Source organism: Ascidiella aspersa, chromosome 1 (assembly GCF_963924565.1).
Source record: "Ascidiella aspersa chromosome 1, kaAscAspe10.2, whole genome shotgun sequence".
Taxonomy (NCBI): Eukaryota; Metazoa; Chordata; class Ascidiacea; order Phlebobranchia; family Ascidiidae; genus Ascidiella; species Ascidiella aspersa.
This window is the reverse complement of record NC_139447.1, coordinates 19,649,794-19,664,229: the sequence shown is the minus strand read 5'-3', so window position 1 is coordinate 19,664,229 and position 14,436 is coordinate 19,649,794. Positions and strand designations below refer to the sequence as shown.

At 34.5% G+C, this 14,436-nt stretch overlaps 1 protein-coding gene across 2 annotated transcripts in view; it reads left to right on the top strand.

Annotated features, from left to right (window-relative positions):
- The window catches only part of LOC146168186 (hepatocyte growth factor-regulated tyrosine kinase substrate-like), a 72,887-nt gene that overhangs the window by 50,668 nt on the left and 7,783 nt on the right, over nt 1-14,436 (top strand). For both annotated transcript variants that reach the window (XM_083390951.1, XM_083390950.1), the window contains exons 10-13: nt 822-929; nt 1,617-1,730; nt 4,720-4,927; nt 10,930-11,102. In XM_083390951.1, coding sequence (XP_083247077.1) covers nt 822-929; nt 1,617-1,730; nt 4,720-4,927; nt 10,930-11,102 — 603 coding nt within the window. The remainder of the gene's footprint in view (nt 1-821; nt 930-1,616; nt 1,731-4,719; nt 4,928-10,929; nt 11,103-14,436) is intronic.

The window sequence follows — 14,436 nt, the reverse complement described above, 5'->3', positions numbered from 1 at the left end:
TTTTAAAACATTGTTGTGTATCAGTTTTACTTTTTTTTGGCTAATGGTATCTGTTATGCAGTCAAATAATGTACTGCAAAAAATGCAACTTTATTATTGCCATAACTAATACTTGACAATTACGCTGTGCATAACCTCGCTGAATATTGGCCTAAAGTTAAAAGAACCTTTTGTAACCCGGTAGCGCATTGTGTCTAAGGCTAGCATGTTTAACTAGGAAAGGTTACTTTTGCAACTAAACACATTTAAGGAAATTGCAAAGTCTGCACCTGGCATTACACGTTAGTCCCAATAACACTTCATTGACACTTAATGTTATCGCTAGACTGGAAGTAATTGGTTGCCCCAAAAATCGCTAGCCCTGCACTACAAGGCTACATTTAAAACAAACAAGCACTATAAATGTGTCGCCGCAGTGACAGGTCATTTAAGCTTGTCACTCGCGAATCGCGATGTACAGTTGGGAACAACCAACGGCTGTAAACGAAGAAATTTTATTGGTTCCAATTAACAGAAATAAACGGCAGAATTGGATTCGATATTCTACTTTGAATATCCCTGCTAATAGAGCTTTATGCAATGTTCACGATAAAGTTAGATTTTTTAGCCTGTAATACGAAACAGATTTACTTTTTTAAATTATTTGTTTTACTAACATATCCAGCAATATGTGTGCTAAATAAGTTTGAATGGAACAATTCTCAAAACAAATAAACTTTAATTGATAACAATTGTTTAATAAAATTTGTTATATTTCAATCATGGTTAAAAATGTTGACTGTTTTTTAACAAAATTATAAATTTTGTAAGTTGTATATTAGGACGTCGAGGAAGATCCAGATCTTGCACGTTATCTAAACAGATCTTATTGGGATAAGAAGAAGGATGAAATTAACAAGCAGAAACACAATGATGCAAAACTAGTAAATGTGTGTATTTTTATTAAAAAGTTATTATACTCCCATCGCATTTTTAAATCTATAGGTAATGAAGGAATTGAAAAAAATTAACCTAAATTTTTTTTTTTTTTAACAAAGTTACCTTTATTTGAGCTAACTGTGAATGAAAAATGCCAACATGCAAATATAAACTACAAGGAATGGTCTTATCAAAAAGTTATTGGCATTCGACATTCTTCAAGAATACATTTTCACTTAACTGCATTTTATCTCATCCCCATTGTGTTTTTCATATAGGGATTTTTATTTTATATTTTCATTACATTTGGGTGTTGAAAAACAGAAGTATTCAAAATAACTATTTTTTTACATTGGCGAACTTATACAATTTGCAAGCAAATTCCCATAAAATTTATGATGTCAAAGAAAATACAGTGTTGATGGTATGACTGCCCGCTGAACGTTAGGAGACTAAGAAAGTTACACCAAAAAAGGTCTTTCTGGGGTGCCAATTTGGGCATTTTCATCATTAATTTTTGGCTCATTTGCAAAATCTTGACCTCCTGCACACATGGTAAAAAATTATAGGAAACACTGACATATTACCCCATATAAATAGCCCCTGAAAAATTACACAACACCCACAACCCCATCTAGTTCGTAATACTTCCTAATGCTTTTAATAAAGATTTTAAAATTTTGTTATATTCTATTTAGGATCAGATTCAAAACACTATTAATGAAAAAAAGGCAACAAAATCTGGAGACCAAGAGTTGATTGCAGACCAAGTACAAGAAGATGTTGAGAAAAATAAAGGAGTGGAAGTAGAGGTATCATAAAAAACAGTCAATAAAAAAATGTATTTTTCCAGATCAGAAGTGCATAACCTTTTATCTGTTGATAGCCACATTAAAAGTCTTTATTTTTCTCACAGTCGCCAGTTGACGGTTTTTAGACATAAATTCAGTAATTTAAATCAAAACATTACATCCTAAAAAAATTAATCTAACCAACACTTTTGTTTGCCAACGAACTCATGCGAAAATATGGAATTGAAATGCAGACTAATCACACAAAGCACAAAAAATGCATTAATTATATTTAAATTTAGCAAAACGTTAAATTCAAATGTATTGGGCACATATAAAGAATACCATATTATGAAGAACACATGCATTTGTGCTGTAATTTAACAGAAAATCCGGTTTCATAGGTTTTGTGAGTAACACGCCACAACATGCTATAATATACAATATTAACGGATTTACTTGAAAGGGACTAAAACACAATTAAGACAAATAGAATTTCATGCAGAGTTTGTCCAAAAATATATTTATTTTTGGGGGCATGGTCAGTTGCCTCCCCCCTGGAACCGCCCCTGCTCACGATGCTCCTATTTGATGGCCAGCAATTATGTACTGATGTCTGTCTGTGCATAAAAAAAACCTTGTCTGATTCTAGATTATGTATTTTCCCGATTTGTATAGTTCTATGAAATATGTCTTTCCTGATAACAGGGATTCCGGGTCTTGGTCTATAATAATGACGGTTGACTTCGCTTAAAGATTTAGATTGGGTAAAACAATGTAACATAGAAATATAAACAAAATCATATATTGTCAACAAGCAAAAAATGATACTAATACAAACTAGACGTGGGTGCGATTGTTGTATATTTTATCAGGGGGTATATTTTTAGGGCTTAGTGTTAATTTTCAATTGATTTTATATTTTTTTTATTTTATTTATTTATATTTTTTTTTTATTTTATACTTTTTATTTTTTAATATTTTGTATTTTGTATTGTGTATTGTGTTTTTTATATTATATATATTTGTTTTTATTTTCCTTAACTTGTTTCTGCAAGCAAAAACAGATATGGGCCGTAAACATCCCCCCTTACTTTATGCCTTTGATGCGAAAGGGGTTCAAATATGGCGTAGATGTTTGGGAATGATCGAAACATATATTTGATAAATAGAAATTACGTAGATAATGCGTATGGCCATTTTATTACATTTTGACCAGCTTACGTGTTTGAAAAGCAAACATTATCATTCTCTTAAAGACTTAAAATGGTTTAACGCCTATGGTTTGCTATACTTTTGTAAACTTTTACTCGGTAAATTTTTACCATGGCTTGGTCCGAGCAATCACTGTTAAAACAGGCTTTAAATCTGTAGTTTCAAACAATATGAAAAACACTATTATGTGCCTAATACACAAACTATTAAATCGAAAGTTCATCTAGTTGTTTAGGCCTGAAGTTGGTATGTTGGTTGGAGCAACTTTCACAACAGGTGCTAACAGAGAGCCGTACACTGTCTCTAGATTTCGCATTTAAATTTTCTGCGGTAAATACACCCTATTGACACTTGATTATTAGGCGAAGCTTATCGCGAAGTAATTGGTCGCCCGAAAACCGATATTCTGCTGTGAACATCCCTACTCGCAATGCTTTCCTGCGTTAATTGTACGGTGGGTGAAAGTTTATTCACGGCCTTACATCTTGGTGTATTACCGCGACAGTACAATGAAATACGATTTGGTTGAAAATACGAATATTTGAAAAAATCGTATTTGGAGAATATTTGCTATTTGCACCTGTTTCGTATGTTACTCCAATCCAACATATCAACACACAATTTTAAGTTGTGTAGGCCTGGTGTTGATATGTTGAATTGGAGTTGCCACCAGATTTCGCATTTAAATTTGTGGCGGTAAAATAAGTTGTTTCTTAAGAGCATTAAGTAATTTTACTAAAGAGAAGCCTCTTTTTAAAATGCAAGTCGCACGAGCCCAGTTTTGGACGAGCCACTTCGCACAATGAAAGTCTCACGCGCGGGACAATAAAGCGCAGCAGGCGGTCAGTCACTTCGTCACTTCGCAAGCTGGACAAAGCAAGCGAATATGAACGAATTCTGTATGAAAGTTTTTCTGTTGCTAGATGGCAGTCTACAGAGAGCTAAAACGCAATATTTCAGGTTTTTGCCCCCCAAACAGGCCCCTGGGGGTGCAGCCTCATAAACTTCTACAAAGTACCTACATACCACTCTACGCCATGTCTGAAAATTTGAAGGTTCTACGATGTATACTTTTTCTATAAAGCTTAGGACAAAAATCTGTCTGAAACATACCAAAGAAATCCATAGGAAAAAAAAATATATAAATTTTCGGCCCATATAATTAACAGTTCTGAAGATTCATAAATTCTGTAATTTGTTAGTGTTTTAGGAAGAGTAAATTTGTTATTTAAGTAAATGCTATATAAGGTTTTTAAAGTAAAAAAATATCAAACCTATCAGTCCGTCCAAATTAATTAATACCATTATATATATATATAGGAGCAGAATTTTGGTAGGAGCTGAATATTTTTACAACTAAGCACTCACATCATGTTTGATGCAGTCACCCAAAGCAGAAAAAAACTATGTAGCTCAAAAATCTAGTTTGGGCACTTTTTTACACTTACTCCAAATAAACTAATTTAGCACTTTCTTTTTTGCATGTAGCTCGAATGTTACTAAAATTGGAAACTTTGTTGAAATGAAACTTAGAAATAAAACTCTGAAAACAAATGCCTACTGTTTTGTTCATTTGTGCTAAAAAATCTGTTCGTCATATCAAATGTTACTTGTATTATTGCTATTTTCCACAAACAAAATTAGTCCGTATAAATTGCTGTTTTTTGCTACCATATATATAGTAAAAATGTAAAGAATATAGAAAATATATCAAGACTGGCTTGGCTATTAATAAAAAAATATTCAGCAAAGGTAAAAGATATACCTGCAACACAATTTTACCCATTATTACCAGGACTTACAAAATGAGGATTTACCTGAGAATGTTCAAATGCTGATTAACTTGCGTACAAGTGTGGAGATATTTACCAATCGCATGAAGTCCGATCAGATCCGTGGAAGATCTATTGCTACAGACTCAACTGTCCAGACACTTTTTCAAAGCATCAACAACATGCACCCCATGCTAATTCAATTTATGAATAACATGGAAGAAAAACGCTGTGAGTTTGTTCAAATTTTAGTAAATAAGATAATAGAACAAGTATATTCACATGCCTAGTTTCATTCTCTTTTGACCACATTGGTCAGTTCACCTTGTCAGTTTTTTTGCCAATATGTCGGATATCAGGATCGGTATAAAATACCAAGTTTCGGACATCCCTACTTACCAGTTAAATTTTTACCCTGCGTTGTCTAGGTTAAAATGTGCCAGTTTTATTCTAACTGGAAATGGACTACAGGCGTTATACGAGTGATGCAAATAATTACAACTGTAATAAGTTTAGTTTTTCGTTCTGTTTGGCAGTTTTGTTTCAGATCTTTTTTATAACCTTTGTGATTCTGTTTGAAACTACAATAAGTATAATAACTTTAGAAATCTACCTGAATTTTGTGTGGTTAAACAAAATGTGAGAATCCATAAGCTTCATCAGTCATCACTATTGCATATTATTTTTTTGTAGTCATTATGATGAATGAATTAGGCAAACAAACATGAAACCTAAAAGTATGCTAGCCTAACATCCTTTAAGAGCTAAATATTGCAAAAAAAATATTTCAAATTACATAACACTTTTACTTATGCAAGGTTGCACTATGTAGCGCTACACTGTCAGCAAATAGAAAATTCACTCGCTTTTGATTTGTTTATACAATTTATTAATGCAAGATAATCCAGTAATACCGAATACTGTAATTAGTTAATATGTTCACTGCAATGCGACCCATCTGGTTCAAGCATAAAATTTATCTACTGCGCTGTGACCCACCGGTGGGCCGTACAAAAAAAATTACTGTTTTTTTTTCACGTTCACAGCGATGCAATGTTAATTGCTCCTCAAATAGTTTTGAGGGTTTATAATCTGCTACTCATTAAGTTAAACTTAAAAACTGAACATATTTGGCTTTTTTCTTTAAAATTTATGTTTATTATGTTAATTGAGTTTATTGGTTCAAAATTATGAGCGGGTTCTTTTTTTTCGCTATAAAATGGTGTGACGTTAAGTAATTTAAAGCTCTTTATGCCTACCTAGCGACAGTAATGTCTAGCAATATATCTCCATTTTGTAATGTTTGTCAAAATGCTATTGAATGTAAACCAAATCACTAGTAAACCATAAAAATAATACTACGAATCCCTGGTTTGTTTTCAGGGGTGAACAACCCAATTGTCTGGTGGTTTTATGGCAAATTAATACAAAAAGTGGATTATTTATAAAAAAAACTGTTAGTTGTACTTAATTATATTTTAGATAAAAAAAAATGATCAAGAAGGTGGTAGATTTTTGTGGTTTGGGCCCAAGGGTTGGGGGTGCATTTTTTGGAATGGAGTTTAAAAAAAATTTTTTTTAAATATTGAAAACCGTGAAACAAATAAACCAAAGTGCAATATATAATATTACAAAAATTAACCTGGTAAATTAACCTATTTATAATGACCCAATTATTGAACCACCCATGAAAATAAGGCCGTGAAAAATACCCCCTGACAAAATATACGACAACCGCAACCCCATAAAACGATGCAGGATTAATTTTGCGATAATTGAAACAGAAATTACTCCTGATATATTACCTATGATCTATCACACAAGCAAACAGTTAACATTTATGCTATAAGTTGTTTAAATTTATGCAAGCCAACGGTTGGTCAAATCGCGCTGACTACAATATAGTTTGTGCTTAATGCGATTTGACCCACCTGTGTACAAACGATTAAACTGTCTGAAAGAACTTTTTAAAGCGAAGAAAAAATATCGACCGAATTTGTCAGGAAAGCTCTTGCGGCAGCTAGCAGTACAGAAAGTTAAACGTAATCGACCCACAAGAAAACAACAAAAATTCAGGATTTCAGCGCACACCATATATAATATGACGTCATAGTGTGACACCATAAATCGCTACTGTGCAAAGTTTTATTACGATTTAGGGTGTGAGGTTCAAGCACAGATAAATATTTTTTCACAATGCTCAAAACATTGGCATTTATCTAGTTCCGGGTCTTTTGAGTCAGCCAGAAAAAACAAAGAAATTGCATATATATTTATTTTTGAAATCCCGAATACATAGGAAGATTACACACTGCAAAGAATGTGGTTTAATAGGGAAAAAGGCACTTGCTAGCCATATAGATTGGTTCGTTATTTTAAAACTACCGAATGAAGCACTCAATTTTGTGTTTGCAGCAGTGTTCCCGCTAATTTTTTACCATGTGCGCAGGTGCCCAAATTTTTGCGCGCAAGCCGAAAATAAGTGCGTAAAGTGCCCAATTGGATATGCAGGAGACCTTTTTTTGGTCTTCACTAGTCTGTTAATATTGCCAATTTACCCGAACTTGCAAGTCCTTAATAATAATTAGTTCGGAACTTCCGTTTTTTTAGTTCTTAAATATAATATGTAATTATTTTTTGCTTGTTTTGTCGGACTGATGTTTTCGTTGCAATGGAAAGGAGCAATATGCGCAGGAGAGCACGAGAGGAGTCGCAATAATCTTAATTAATTTCTCCTAGACATAAAAATGAGTCTCTTTATTTGGAGAATTGCTCTCGCTTGAGATGCGATTTTGCTTGGAAGTTTGTGTGGCGGACTTAGTCAAGCGTAGCCCTGTGTAACTGTCTAATGGTCGAGGTAATTATCGCGCGTAGTGCAGCGGTTTCAGCTAGTAAGCATTTTAACTTTTTAACGGGTTACGCATATTTTAAAGTGATAACTTTTAGAAACAAATTTGGCCTTCATGTCTTTCCTGTTCGTATTGACATAAATTTAACCTACTCCTTTAGTTGACACAACACGCAACTTTGCTTTTTCGGGTATATTGTAATTTGCATTGTACACTGTTTCACCAAAACAATGAGCCTAAAAGTTTTATCTTCTGACAGTCCCTAACCTTTTTAGCGTTAAAAAACAGCATGAAAAGTTGTTTTTTGCAAATAAAAGCATATTGCAGGTAATTGTAATAATTTTGTTTAAAAAAGTTTAAAGCTATTACGATTTCGGCGTATCGCAAAAACATTCCAGTTACTGAGAACCATGGCCTGGTGCCTAACCTCTATGCAAAACTTAGATTCCAGTCAACTGCACTACCTTGTTTAGACAAACTAAGCCCAAATCCGTCGTAAAAGATTTAAATATGAGTTAAGTGAGCCTATTAGACACACCGAGAACTAATGAAAATAAGTAGTTCAAAACTTGCCAATCACAAAACTACGAACCAAATTTTACTGTTACTAAACAACCACCCGACCCGTCAGGAATTAGTGCAGTTCTAAGCAAAGGTATACAGCAATTAGGGCATCCAAAGGATGGAAAAGTCTGACTTTTAGACTTTTAAGTCTTGGGACAATGTACTAATTTGACTTAACAAATCGGCTGAAGAAGATTAAATTTAATAATACCTGCCAGCCGAGCCCAGACGTAACAATTCCCGAGTTTGGGCTTTTTTCCAGCGTTTAAATAATTGTTAAATTAACGCACACTATTTGAGTTAGGACTTGGCTATGGTTTGGGTTCGGGTGAGTCAATAATATTACATCTATTTCATAGTTTTTGCGAGTTTTCAGCCAATATTTTTTATTTATATCTGCCGGAAGTTTACCTAAAGATACAATTAGTGCAAATTGCCGCTACCTCAAGGTCTGAAAGTCCGACTCTCCTGCCTTTGGATGCCCTAATTGTCATAGACCTTTTTGCATAAAACTGCACTAATTTCTGACAGATCGGCTGAAACTACACATGCATGTAATTTCAAAGTAAAGCATGAGACACCGAATATAGGCAGAAATCACACCAGGCGTAACATGTAACCATAAAAATTACTGCATAAAATATAAAATGTTTAAAGCAGAACTTGCGACGCCCTGAGAATTTGCTGGCGCTCTATTTGGGGGTGAGCGCCTTCCCTAGTTAAGAACCACTTTTTTCGCACGTATATATCTCAAAGCAAACTAATTATGACACTTGTTTGGTCGTACGTAGCTCAAATAAAACTAATTTGGGCACTTTTTTTGTCCGTACGTAGTTAGGATAAAACTAATTTGGGCACTTTTTGTTCCGTACGTAGCTCGAGTAAAACTAATTTGTGCACTTTTTTGTTCGTACGTAGATCAAACAAATCTAATTTGGGCACTTTTTTGTTCCAAACGTAGCTCAAATAAACTATTTTGGGCACGTTTTTGTCCGTACGTAGCTTAAATAAAATAAATTTGGGCACTTTGTTGTCCGTGCGCAGCTCGGATAAAACTAATTTGGGCACTTTTTTGTTCCGTACATAGCTCGAATAAACCTAATTTGGGCACTTTTCTGTCCGTACGTAGCTTAAATAAAATAAATTTGGTCACTTTTTTGTCCGTACGTAGCTCGGATAAAACTAATTTGGGTACTTTTCTGTCTGTACGTAGCTTAAATAAAACTGATTTGGGCACTTTTTTAGTTGTATGTTGCTCAAATAAAATAAATTTGGGAACGTTTTTGTCTGTACGTAGCTCAAATAAAATAAATTTGGGCACTTTTTTGTCCGTATTTAGCTCGGATAAAACTGATTTGGGCAGTTTTCTGTCCATACGTAGCTTAAAAAAACTGATTTGGGGACTTTTTTTCCGTACATAGCTTGGATAAAACTATTTTGGGCACTTTTCTGTCCGTACGTAGCTTAAATAAAACTGATTTGAGCACTTTTTTGAAACTTTCGTGAAGCAAACATGGGCTACATAAGGTATTATACGTAATAATTTTTGCAAAATAGTGATTATGTGGGCTTCAGGAGACGACTGGAGGTCGAATTTAAGTAAAAAAATAACTTTTAATTTTTTTTTTGCTTGCGCACTTCCGTGAAAAAAAGTGCGTAAGTGCCCAAAATTGCAAAAAAATACGCTTAGCGGGAACACTGGTTTGCAGTTTTACTTCGATTTGGCAGCGTTCAACTATTCCTATATTGACTTAAAAAAGCAATCTTGATTGTAAAAGTAAAACAGACTAATTACTTGGGCATACCCAGAACGTTCCAGTCCATGCTCCTCATTAAGACTGAAACAATATTTTTTGTCGGTATGAAATACATAAAACTACAGCATTTAATGCAGTATTTTGCAAACACCGCCTAACCTTTTTCTTACGCTCGCTTGAGGCACTTGCTTATCACTCTGTTTTTCTCTCAGAGAAACAGATTCATTTTGTTTGGCTTGGAAAGAAATGATTTTCTTTCTATTTAAGAGTATCGCAACTTACTTTAGAGCAGTGGTTCTCAACCTTTTTGTACCCGTGGCCCCTTTTTGTTGCTTTCCAGTATTCGCGGACCCCTTAAATTTTTCTGGTGTAAGATCTCATTTAGTTATTTTTAATAATTCAGTATATATCTGCCTAGTTCACATGTTAAGTAAAGTAACAGACAACACCAAATTACTTTATGACACGTTTATTTTAATGTGATTTCGGGTGTTACATCACCGAAGCAAGTCTTGAAATGCATGTTTGTGTTTTTGCCTATACTAAGCTAAACGCATGTCATCTTTGCGAATGATATTATAAACTAAAACCATGCAATGTTAGCTGTTGTAATGCTGCCTTCCGTTGTACATCTATTTGTGTTATATTAGAATGGAAGTGGTATGTCACACTCAATGCGATTTACTATGTTGCAATGTGATTTTATCACTTGTGATTAAGCATGTTTCCCAGTGTTAATTAATTTAATGAAGATGAATTTAAAAGTTTTTGCGGACACCCTGAAAACATTTTGCAGACCCCCATGAGTCCGCGGACCCCCGGTTGAGAACCACTGCTTTAGAGGAAGGACTTTTTTCACCCCTCTTGGTTTCTTGCGACTTTTAAACATACCGAACGTCTGCTTGATCGACCGATCTCAACAAATAGATATTAGGATACAAGGTGTTCCGCATCCCCAGTGTTATTAAAAAGTCGTTTCTTTCTGTTAAAATACTTGTTGGCTTGTTGTGTACCATTTTTCTTGAATCGCTTTTATTGCTAAATATTTGTTTTTCTTGTGTAGTACACCAGGAGGCACTTCAGGATAAACTTGTACAACTACGTGATGCAAGAGCTGCACTAGATGCACTTAGAACTGAACATTCTGAAAAAATAAGAAGGGCTGCTGAGGAAGCACAAAGACAACGACAGATTCAGATGATTGAAAAGTTGCAACTGATGCGGCAGAAAAAACAGGTATATATTTTTCCACTTTTCCATGTATCATTTATATTCTGTATATTTTTTTCTTATTTGCATAAATGGCTCTTAACCTAGGCTTGTTCACATTTAGAGGGGTGGAAATACTCTTGAGGAATTTCGAGGGTGGGGGGGTGCACTGTAATCAGAAGGTGTATATAACAAGTGTTTTTCTCACTGAAAATTTTGATTAGTAGTTAGGCTGAATCAAGATCAAAGTATATTCGTACTATTTATAGCCGTAATATGGTAACTCCATAGACCAGTGGTTCTTAACCTTTTTTCTACTGCACTCCCCTTTGGTAATTATCCTGTGCCTTGCGCCTTCCTTAGATATTAAACAATTTATCATACTTATCATAAAAAGATGTATTAAAAACAGAAAATATCTTTAAAGAAACTCGGAATTTTTTATAATAAGGGCGATTATTTTTTGACCAAAAAAATTGAAAATTTTGACCTGAAAAAATAAAATTTGACAAATTTTGACGTAAAAATAATTTATTTTGACAAAATTTTGACCATTTTAGAAATACATTAATTTAAACAATATACTGTTGTCTGAAGTGCTGCATTAGTGTCGTGGTGTGGTTAACTGCACGTTTTTGATGTTTATTGATTACCGGTGCAAAACAAATCGGTTATTTTTCAGGTCAGTTATTTCGGTTATTTAAGGCAAAAAAAAAACTCCTGAAAATACTCAGTTGATATTTTTGTCATTTCAAAAACACAAACAACTATAAAAACGCTAACTCAGAAAAATGTATACCCAGTTTTTGAAATAGGAATTAGGCAATTGCAAATCACAAGCGAAAAAAGACAGCAAATGAACTTGTCCAAATCAGAGAGGCCTCAGTGGTTAATTCTTCTCGCGTATACCATATTTTGCTCTAAAGATATAGTACAGTTAAAATGTCGTTGAATATAAATCAAAACTACATTTTTTGATAAAATTAAACGACAAATTTCCCGAAAACTGAAAGACAATTTAAAAAAGCTGACTTATAGTTTTTTTTTTCGTTTTGTAAAGAATTTATTTGCATTTTTTTATTTCGATTCTGACTTATTTTTATTCGATTCTGACTTAAAATAATTTTGACAAATTTTGACTCAACATGTAAATTTTGACAAAACTTTTTTTTGACAAGTCAAAAATATTCGCCCTATTGATAACATATTAATCAATCAACATAAAAATACTAAAGTTAACGTAAACCGGGCGAAAAAATGCAAAAGAATATATTCTGCAAAAGTATGCAATACAAAGGCTATATTCTGCAAACTAAATTATAATTTTGCGCAAGAACATCTGAGTTCTCCCTGATTTGTTATGTATGGATGACAGAAGTGCAAAATTATTTGTAGTTTTGTTGTTGAAAACACAGTTTTTGGAGAGGGTGACATCAGGGGCGTATCCAGAAATTCAAACAAAAGGGGGGGGGGGGCCTGAATTTTTAACTTAGGGAATTCCCCGTTTTTCTGTCTGACTTTAATGAAGTCATAAAATAGTGACGGATATGACGTCATAAAATAGAGATTGTAATGACGTCATAATTAATAAAAAAAATCATCAGAAACATCGAATTAACGTCCAGTAAAAGCGAACCTTTAGATTAGACGCAAAGCGAACACGTGCGTTGTCAACACTCTTGCCAGGCGCCAGCTGCCAAACCACTTGGTGTGCATTCAGGAGAAAAACGAAAACTAGACCGTGGAATATGTGTGATTGATTTTGGTAGACTATGTATGGGACTACGCTAAATTACAAGCACGTCTTTCGCCACCTTCAATACTAAACAGAGATCGTTTTTCCAGGGTGTTATTAGATTAGCGCGGCATCTGCGCTGAGCTGTGTGCTAAGTCAGCTAAAATACAAGCACGTCTTACACTAAGGGTCGGCAACTTTTTTCTAGTCGCGGGCCAAAACAAAACGCGCAATTTTTTTTTGGTATAAGGCATTTCGTTTAAATTTCTTGCAAGTTTTTATTACATTGCCAAAAATAAAAAATAAAAAAAATGTTAAACAATATATTATGTCCAATATTTTTGAATACATTTTCTGTTTGTCCATGACGCACTTAACAGCTTTCCACTGCGCAAAGTTAAAGAAGCGCTGATCTAGTTCAAAAGACAGCATTAAAACAAAAACAAACCGGAAGTAGAAAGATCATTAGTGTGAAGCGCAAAAAAATTTTTGCACTTACGTAGATAAATGTCCAAAAAGTATTTGAAATGGAATCGTGTATAGTTTGTCAAAGAGGCGGCGGGACGATCCAGCGAGAAAAAGGCGGAGACCGCTTGATTTATTGTTGTTGATTGTCAAACACACACGCTGATTAGCCAACCCGAACTTTCAACGAAATGCGAAAGAGAAAAAACATCATGCGTTTACGGTCGACCAAACAAGAAACAAAAAACGGCGTTTTGCGTTTGATTTTGGTTTCGCATTAGCTTAAGACGCTGTTGCGCCCCCGCCGCGACCTGTGCACTGGGGCCTGGCCCCTGACCCCATACAGTTGCCCGGCGGGACGCAACCGCGCGAGTTCTTGTTGTTTGCAAAAGTTTCTGGTCAGATATGCTACCTGTCATGACCACAACTAAAATTCCAATCAAAAGTATATTGTTACAACGAATTAAAACGTTATCAAATAGCATTAGTGAACGTTATTTTCAAATTAATGTGAGACAGACAGCCATTTGCAGCGAACTGTCGGCTAAAACTTCGCAAAAGACTTCTCTAGAGAAAAGCCCAAAGCCGCTAAGAAACGACATGTATATAGCCAATACGTAGGAAGAAAAAGAACACGAAAGTTACGTCATATTCGGCCAATAAGACTGGCCCGCACTCTGAAAACATGGCTAGGCATTACAGCGGCCATTCTAAGGCCAAATTGGAGCGGGAGTCAGACGCCAGCAAAACGAGTGGCTTGTTTTGCAGAACGTGAGAACACCGCCTGCAAGACTGACAGTTATAGATTACGAGATTAAAGGTTACATGTCAAGTTTGAAACGAGGCGAACTAAAGCAGAAAAACTTAGGAATTTTACACACAACAATACAAAAAACTTTACATCATCAAATATGATATTATGTAACTGAAGAACATATTTGGCAAACGAAAGCTGAAACGCGTAATCTAAAGCCCTATTTAAAAATTCGTAAGATAACTTAATATTAATATGAACTCTAAGATTCTTTGGCTTATGGCAGTTAATCAATTTGGGTGTTTAAGTGTTAATAAACACGTAACAGACGCGTGACCCAATTACATTAAAAAAGCACGCAGCTTCGGACGGGGAGTTAAACTGTGACAAAAACGAACAAAAAACGA